The sequence below is a fragment of the Atta cephalotes genome, assembly GCF_000143395.1.
Source record: "Atta cephalotes unplaced genomic scaffold scaffold00033, whole genome shotgun sequence".
In the NCBI taxonomy this organism is placed as follows: Eukaryota; Metazoa; Arthropoda; class Insecta; order Hymenoptera; family Formicidae; genus Atta; species Atta cephalotes.
In genome coordinates this window covers 3,532,620-3,542,325 of record NW_012130097.1, presented here as the reverse complement: position 1 = coordinate 3,542,325, position 9,706 = coordinate 3,532,620, and the positions used below count along the sequence as shown (strand labels likewise).

The 9,706-nt window shown below is 32.0% G+C and overlaps 1 protein-coding gene across 1 annotated transcript in view; it reads right to left on the bottom strand.

The window, feature by feature from the left end:
* Positions 1-6,591: 6,591 nt before the first annotated feature.
* Positions 6,592-9,706, bottom strand: part of LOC105621422 (tyrosine--tRNA ligase, cytoplasmic) — a 5,654-nt gene continuing 2,539 nt past the window's right edge. Inside the window, exons 4-7 of the mRNA XM_012202893.1 lie at positions 8,347-8,535; positions 7,955-8,222; positions 6,959-7,100; positions 6,592-6,852 (exon numbers count right to left, since the gene is read on the bottom strand). Of these exons, the coding sequence (XP_012058283.1) occupies positions 6,739-6,852; positions 6,959-7,100; positions 7,955-8,222; positions 8,347-8,535 (713 nt within the window). The 3' untranslated portion in view covers positions 6,592-6,738. The remainder of the gene's footprint in view (positions 6,853-6,958; positions 7,101-7,954; positions 8,223-8,346; positions 8,536-9,706) is intronic.

Below are 9,706 nucleotides of genomic sequence, written 5' to 3'. Positions count from 1 at the left end.
GCATGAAATTGAATGGAAAATAATGGATTTCTTTTTACTACACCTAATATTTCTTGCCATGTATTTCTTGTTTCCTCCGAAATTTATTATTACTTATCGGGCGATAAAAAACGAAAAATGAGGTAAGAGGCAAAAAGATAAAATATAAAAAATAACAAGAAACATGTGCACAAATGCACTTGTAAAACAGACTTCAGGCACTTTGCACAGAATGTACATATGAAAGCTGGATTAACTCCATTATTAATCATCTTATATTTTACTAGACTAATTTCAAATATAAAAAATAACTATTATTTATTTAAAATTATTATTTAAAATTTATTTACATTATTTATATTAACATTTTTTATAAACATACTCTCATACTTATATTAACAATAAGATCTCACATTTCTAATTATTTCATTAGCCATTTTTTTTACTTATCTTTTATAAATTCTAATATTATTAATAAAAATTTATTAATAACCTAACCTAAATGAAAAAAATATATTTTCAAACATTTTTAATCTTTACATCTATCCATATTATAATACTACTTTATTATGCATATTTTTTTTATTAATAATATTATCTATATTTAGAATTATTAAAATTTCCACAATTATAAATCTTCTATTTTACGAAAAATTAACAATTAAATATTTAAAAAACTATCTATATCTATAATATTAGGTGTACAACTTTACTTCTGCCGTTTTTTTTTTCCGAAATTCGAGGCTTTATTGTAAAAAACTGGTTATACATTTATGATTCAAAGTATTGTCCATCGCTGGCCACTACTTTCTCCCATCTTTCGGGTAGCGTACGAATCCCGCGTCGAAAAAACTGGTCATCTTTTGAGGCTATCCACAAATCGACCCAATTTTTTACTTCTTCATAAGACCGGAAGTGCTGGTCAGCCAGGCCATGTGCCATTGATCGAAACAAGTGATAGTCAGAGGGAGCAACGTCTGGAGAATACGGCGGGTGGGGTAGGACTTCCCATTTCAACGTTTCCAAGTATGTCTTGACCACTTTCGCAACATGGGGTCGAGCATTGGTCATGCTGCAAAATCACTTTATCGTGTCTCTCGTTGTATTGCGGTCGTTTGTCTTTCAATACTCGGCTCAAACGCATCAATTGCGTTCGATATCGATCGCCTGTGATTGTTTCAGTCGGTTTTAACAGTTCATAATACACTACGCTGAGCTGGTCCCACCAAATACAGAGCATGATCTTGGACGTCAAAATCACCGTTCTTTCACTAATAGCGGCCTCACCATAAGTATTTGAGAGCATTCGATGAGCCTCAACTGTAGATTTCTTCATATTGAAGCAAAAAATTAAAACCTCCCGCAAATGACGAGAATTTGGCTCGTAAACTGACATTTTCAATCGAGAATAACTTTATGATGCAGGCACAAATCGACTAATGTTTCTATGGAGTTATGTTGACAGATGCCCAAGTTTATTGTATGATGTCTATGATCTATTTATTTCGACCACCACTTACCATTAAAGCCATCTATAGGAAAACGGCGGAAGCAAAGTTGTACACCTAATATTATATTTTTTATATCTAATTACCAGGTATGTAAATATGAAACCGGAATTTTTTTTATAAAAAATACACGTTTATTGAAAATGATAAAAAATATTTTATTCGAAGTATTGCCCATCGATAGCTATACATTTTTTCCACCTGTTTGACAATTTGTGGACGCCACGCCAAAAAAATTGTTGCTCTTTTGAGCCAAACCAGTCATCTAGCCATTTTTGTACATCTTCATAAGAAGTGAAGCGCTGCTGAGCAAGTGCGTATTCCATCGATGCAAATAAGTGATAATCGGACGGAGTCAAGGTCTGGTGAGTAAGCCGCATGCGAAAGTATTTCCCAACCAAATAGCTCAATCGTTTCCTTGACCAGTTTTGCTGTGTGTGATGGTGCATTATCATGAAGCAAAATCACTTTGTGTTATCTTTTTTGATATTCCGGTCGTTTTTCACACAAAGCTTGATTCAAATTGATCATTTGTTGTCGGTAGCAGTATTAACGGTTTCGCCAGGTTTTAACAGCTCATAATAGATCACACCTTTTTGATCCAACCAAACACAGAGTGTCTTCCGTCCATAGCGATTTGGCTTTGCAGTCGACGTCGATGGTTCGCCTGGAGTTACCCATGATTTTTTACGCTTAGGATTCTCAAAATATATCCACTTTTCATCGCCAGTCACAATTCGATGGAGAAATGACTTTCTTTTGTATCTGGCGAACAGCATTTCGCAATTGGTTTTTCGGTTTTCCTCTTGTCTTTCATTCAGTTGTGGAACTCATTTTCCCATCTTCTGGATCTTTCCTATGGATTTCAAATGTATGGAGACGGCTTCTTGTGTAACATTCAATTGATCCGCGATTGTTGTTGAGTTTGAGCGTCATCCTTATCCAACAATGCTGGCAATTCGCTGTCTTCAAACTTTTTCGGTGGTTTTCCACGTTCTTCATTTCTCACGTCAAAATCGCCACTTTTGAATTTTTTAAATCACTCAAAGCACTGTGATTTACCAAGAGCATGCTCACCGTAAGCTTTGACAAGCTTTTCGATGCGATTCTGCAGCAGTTTTCTTCAAATGGTAACAGAAAATCAATGCTGTTCGCAAATCGTAGTTTCCAGGCACAAAATTCGACATGTTCAACGCTATTACAAACTATACTGTTGTATGAAACTTGTATTGTTGTGAGTTGAAAATCTTTGTCAGATGTCAGAACAAGGAAATGGCGCCGTCTGACGGCAACTACGTTGACAGCTATGGCCATCTATTGGTAAATTCCGGTTTCATATTTACATACCTGGTATATGAAAAAAATTTCTAAATTAATTAAACACTATTATTAACTTACCCTCTCCTATTAACATCTCTTACTGAAAATTTGATTCTATATTAGGTCTTTTCCTCTCTATTCAAATTTTTGTCTTATTTATCTCCAAGATACCTGCTCATTCAGTTCGACATCGGGTTCTGAAGGAATCCAACATCATCAAGACTTACTTAATGCCAATATTTCTGTCTCTGCTAACATCTAATTTTTCACGAAACTTTTTAATATGTATTTTAATAACGTTTTTTATGATTAGGGGCGCCGAAGAAAGGAGAGAGCATGATGTCATATTAGAGCATTAGAATATAACATATATATGACTGATCCGCGTCCGTATGCATTTATTACGTAGTGTATATGATTATACGCACGTCCAATGTTGTTTATATAAGTTGTTTATATAAGTATTTTGTTTATATAAGTATTTAAAAAAAGAAAACAAAAATACGATTTTGTTACTTATGCCAGCGTATAGGCATACTCGAGGTATACTGTGAAAGTGAGAGATCCAGTATTCTCTATTTCTCTGTTTTCGCACACCCTTCATTCCCAAAAAGAAGCTGAGTTAAACCGGAATCTGACTATGGCTGTGATCAAAGTCTCGCTACAAATGCTTTGAAATGTTTGATGAATCAAGAAGAAAGAATTTTACAAACTGACCAATTAAAAAATGCTTCAAAGTGTTTGCAATATCGCGTTGACCATACATCATTGATTGAATCTATGCATTGAAGATTGAGATTAAAGATTAAAGATTAAAATTTCACTAATGAGGACAAAAAAGTTTTGACTCTTTTTGTTCTGATTGGTCAAACTTAAATCTTTCAATCTTCAATGTTATTCTTCAATGTGTAATCTGATTCCGGCTTTAGTAATAGATACGCGATGCTGCAAACGCTTTGAAGCGTTTTTTAACTGATTAATTTGTAAAATTCTTTTTTCTAATTGGTCAATCAAACTTTAAAGCATTTGTAGCGACACTTTGACCACAGCCAATATAGAATTATTACATATATGGAATATAGGTATTCGCATCCATTTCCCAAGCGAATAAACATAACTGATTCTTATCTGTGAATCTAATCAATCATGTTTAATGGCTCGATGAATAGATCTAGGCTGCAGTCAAAGTCTCACTACAAATGATTTAAAGCATTTAATTGATCAATTAGAAAAAAGAATTTTACAAATTGACCAATCAAAATTGTTTTAAAGCATCACGTTGATCGTACTCCTAGTCGTTTTGTCGATTTGAACATGCCCATTGACTCTTTCTTCTCACTTGCCTCTAGAGAATCTCACAGGCCTTTCCACAGAGGATTTAATCCGAAACAGAATATAAGAACCAACTACAATCGAGTATTCCCCTGTTGTTCGACTAACTAGAGTACTAAAAACGTAGATATTCACGTCCACCATTTTTCCTTTTGCCACTCCTTGTTCTGTCCCCATTCCATCACTGAGCTATGATGAATTATGATCATTACAGGTTATAATTTGTATTTGCTGCTTGAAATTTTGTAGCTTCTTTCATTCCAGTTTTGCTCTCAAAATCAGTGAAATATCTATCATAATATTAGGACCTGAAGAGTGTCTGGCGTTATTTCTAGATAAGGTGCCAAATATGTATGTCAATTTGAAGAAAAGGATTGAAATTTTTCATCTGCGAGAAAGTGTAGTGATGTTTATTCACAAGTCATGTATTTATTTTACAGCAAGTTGTCGATGAATATTATCCGCAGGAAATTTAAATAATCGAATATTTTTTTCTGATCTATTGATACAGTTTATCAGCAATGCAACAAGACATTTTATAAATTTTTTCTTCTTAATATATCTTGTTAATATATTATATATTATATATATGCAATATTATATCTTAATATATAATATTGCAGTTTTTTTATATCCTTCTTTTTGTCTCTAGTTTTATAGTAAAATTTCGAAGTGCGAAAATACATAAATACGAAGCTACAAGTTTCTAACATCTTAGAAGCTATAACCTATAACAACCGTAACAATCATAACCTTCACCTCAATGGTGGAATGGCAACAGAGTGAGAAGTGGGGAAAGAAGTAGAAATGGCGGATATGCGAATACTTACGTTTATGTGCCTTATTGTAACAGGGAAATATTGACTGTAGTTGGTTGATTTTTACCTTCTGATCCGGATTAAACCCTTGGTGGAAACTAGACTACGGGGAGAGAATGGCAAATTGCATCATGTGATCCGTTTCCTCTGATTGGACATCAAAGCTCCATAGGCTTGGAAGAGATTGGAGAAAACTAGTCACGTGATCCTGATTGGATATAGACATTTACGTGTCCAATTGAGTTCTGAAGTCCGCGGGGGACGCATCTCGGCTCGAGTGCTACAAGTTATATATTTGTAAAAGTGTTGTCGACTTTGACTGAGCATTGAAACATACATAACAATAGCCGTTGCATGATGTTAGACGACCCGTTCGTTCGCGCGACGTGACGACGCCGTAGACGCAGACGCCCAGTGTCTGGGCAGACTTTGCCATTTTCGCGGGCATTGCATCACTTTTAATTTTTGTATCTCTTATAAGAGTGATATTGACTTCCTTTATTATTTCGTGAGACAGGAGCCTTTAATTTTAAGAAGAAGATGTGATCCAATTTACCACTCTCTCCCTGCGAGGCTCGCTATTTGTCTCTGTCTGCCTTTGCTTCTCTAACATGCCGCTCATTAAAATAGATATAAAGAGAGTTGGCGCCAATGCATGTGTTTAATGCTGATTGGCTTTGCCATTAAGTTTTACTATTAGTTAGAAACAACGTTAAATAAGGTATTAGTTAGATACAACGTTAAAAAAGGAAGAGATTAAGACAAGGAATTGCGTCATATAGATATCCTAGGTGTAGAATGTCAAATGGCAACTTCCGACTAATTGGCTATTCTCTTCATACTTACTCTATCGTTCATCTTTGCATATGAGGATATCTTGGTTTCATATAAATTTCATTGGAGGACGTTTTATAATATGGAAGCAACAGATATAATATACACACACATATATATATATATATATATATATATGTGTGTATTAAATCCGTGTATATACTTACATGGCACGAATCTCGAACATTAACATCTATATTCATTCGCAGGATATTATTTAAACGTTTCTGCAATGTTTCTACAATCAAATATTTCGGACGCTACATTTAAACGTTCTAGGAACATCGCAAATGAAATGTCCCATTTGTAAAAGAGGTAGGACATTCTGGGTTACATGTTTCATAGATGTTCCTGAGATATATTGACAATCATATGTCACAATGTGACATTATTGTAACATTTCTTAAATGTAATTTGGTTTAATGGGAGCATAAGTGGCAAAATTAATATATTTCATACATACATTAATGAAGTTGTAGCATTGACTTCCAACTGTTGTAGCAGTTGAGACTTTATTTTAATTTATTCTTTGTACTCTATAATTTGACATACTGCTCTTTGTACATATGAGGGATTCTTACATAAAATGAGCGAGGTTTTTTGTGATAATCTATTTAAAAGTTTAAGTTGAGAAGGAAAATACTAAGAAAGAAAATCGCTATGTGACACTAGAATGACACTAGAATTGCAATTTAAAAAAACAAAACAATTACAAGACTTGTATTAAATGATAAGATCATATAAATGACAATGATAAAAGGACAGTTATTTGATGAACTTATTCATTCATACATTTGTCATACTTCTGTGATTGATAGTGTACTTTTATTTGTGTATACTTGGTCAAATGTTGAAAAAATTTATAAAATATCTCACAAAAATATAAACAATAGCATCCTAATTGATCAAAACCAATACAATGAATAATAAAGACAGATATAAATGCATTATTTAATCGGAACATTTTTTAGCGTGTCACATGTTATTTTGCCGCCAGTTAAAGTGAGTAGTAGATTTCCACTCCAAGAAGCTATGCCATTTCCATTTACTATAAGATCCGCCTAATAATATATATTATTACAACATACGGCTTTCATATTGATCTCTTAAATATTACAGAAATTAATGGATATGAAGATTTAGAATTAAATCAATCTTTAGACATACCTGCAATTTCTCCCACACTTTTTTCTTTGGATTTAATACATCATCTGCAACTCCATCTTCGTATCCCTCAATAACAATTTTATCACCAGGTATGCTGTTTGTAGGAGGCCTTAAAGGCTCTACCTGCCTAGTTGGTTCTTCACTATATAAAAAATATCATTTGTTGTGCATTGAATTATAAAACACAGGTTTTGAAAATATCATGATATTTATATCAAAATATCATGAAGTGTCAACAAAGCAATGTAGACACGTTTTTTCAAAAAATGAACATTTTCTTAAAAAATGTTCCAGATGAAAGGTATAAGATTTATTAGATAGTTTTAATAGTACGATAATATTTATTAAGATCAAAGTCATTAGAAGTTGTTTCTTTTATTTTTACATAAAAACAAAGATTAGAGAAATAATCCTCCAATGGCCTTGATCTTACTAACTATTATCAAGATCATAATTCTGAGACATTCGATAGGTTTTATAGCTATCTGACATCTTGGGTAATACTAATGGTCGATGGTACTATAACTTTCCAGCTATAAAATCGAAAAGTATTTAAAAAATATTTAAATGAAAAAATATTTTATTATAGTGTTTTGGAAAGCTTTCGAGGTAAGCTATAAGAATATGCAATAAAAATGGGAAGTCCCGTTTAAAAAATTCTAAGGATCACTTTGACCATTTCCAATTAACTTCGATCGACGATTAATCAATTAAAATTGAGCAATCGGATTTATCATTTCGCTTAACGATAGATGTGATTAACCAATTTCAATGGACTGATCGTTGATTAAAGTTAATCCAGAGTTGATCGAAGTGGCCCTAAGTGACTTTCCTCTGACTTTGACAAGATTATTATTATTCAAGATTGAATCAACGATACCATTTTATGTTTCCCTCAAAGTCACAAAAACTTTGAATCATTTTTTGATTTAACGTAGTGTTTCTGAGATAATTGAATGAATCCTAAAATGAGATATCCTGTATAATAGGACTTACACTGAAGCACAAAGAACCATTCCATACGATGAGATTCCCTTGAGATTTGCTGGTTTCAGGTTGGCAAGAACTACAACCATCCTATTTTCCATCTCGTTGAGAGGTACAAAATTAACTAAGCCACTGACTATAGTACGTGGACCATTTGGTTCACCTAAATCTATTTTCTCAACATATAGCGAATCTGCATTTGGATGCCTCTTCACTTCGACTATCTTTCCCACTCGGATATCTAGTCTTGTGGGAGTAATTTCCACTTCTACAGTTTCTAAAGTATATAAAAAATTGCAATTACAATACATAATCAATCTCATATACTTCTTAACAATAACAAATGGTGAAATAATTCCATCGTTAAGTATATTTGGCTAAAATATACAAAGTTAAATTACTTTGTTTCTGTGGATACGCTTTGTTTGCAAGTGATTTCAATTTTGAGTCTGCTTCAAATTCTTTTCTTATTGGATCAAGAAGTCTGTTGATGTATATTTCTACTGCATTTTTCAAGTCACCAGGGTGTATTTCTTGGTTCGCAAAAGCGGTTTCCAAATTTTCATACTCGGAGAAAGATATGTCACCGCCTAAAATTAAAACCAACAGACCATTATTTTCCATTAAATAACTTCTATTAAGCAATTTCTTTTGTAATGATCATTAGAAATGTCAAAAGAGAATAATCAAGTAAGAAAAAACTAGATTCACATAGCCTTAATTTTAATTATTAGACCAGACATACAATTATGACACTTAAGCCCTTTTCATGACACTAATAAGTAAACTAATAAAATATTTTTATTATACATACGGTTTAGCAAAATCTGTCTAGTCAATTCAAGAATAGTTCCAGAACATTCCAGGTAAAAATTCTAGTTTATTACAAAATTTATCGATTAATTATTTAATTAATCCATTATTTAATTAATTTTTAACAATTCGTGCAATATTATATACTTCGTATTCAAATTTCATTAAGATTATATATACGAATGAATTAAAACACTAATAAATATAAAACAACATTATTTATATTGTTTTATAATATCAAACGAACACATTCCGTCAATACAATTTTTCTATTATTTTCTATTTTTTAATTAAATTCAAGTTTTCTATTAGTAATTTATTGCATCTTTAAGAGAGAACTTATATCCAAATACAACTTTTCTTTTTTATTATTTTTTCTTTTTTCACACTGATTTTTTTTTAATGAAAGAATAATGAAATTTCAAGGATTTTCCAGGAATTTTCCAGAATATATAAAATTTCAATATAATTCCAAGAACCAAGGATATTCAATGATCACTGGATAAAAAAAATTATGTGCAAATTATAGAGCTCTGCCATCATAATGACATCACTTTGGGGAGAATAGATAGTTTAAATTCTAAAATGATGTTAATATGATGGCATTGCCATATAATGAAAATATTTATTAGTTCACTTATTAATCATAAAAAGAACTTATCTATCATAGTGTATATTTAGACTAATAATTAATTAGGCTCGAGTTTTTTCTCGGTAGTTATGTAGAATAGGACCTTGCCTGCATAATTACTTTTTTTCTCATATAATGATCATAAAAAAAATATTTAATAAAAATCGATTGGGGACTAAAAAATGGCCTTATTGATCCTCTTTTATTAAAATATATTTCCATTTCTCTTCTAAATCCGCCTATATAATATGTATATTATATATATATATATATATATATATATATATGTGTGTGTGTGTGTGTGTGTGTGTGTGTGT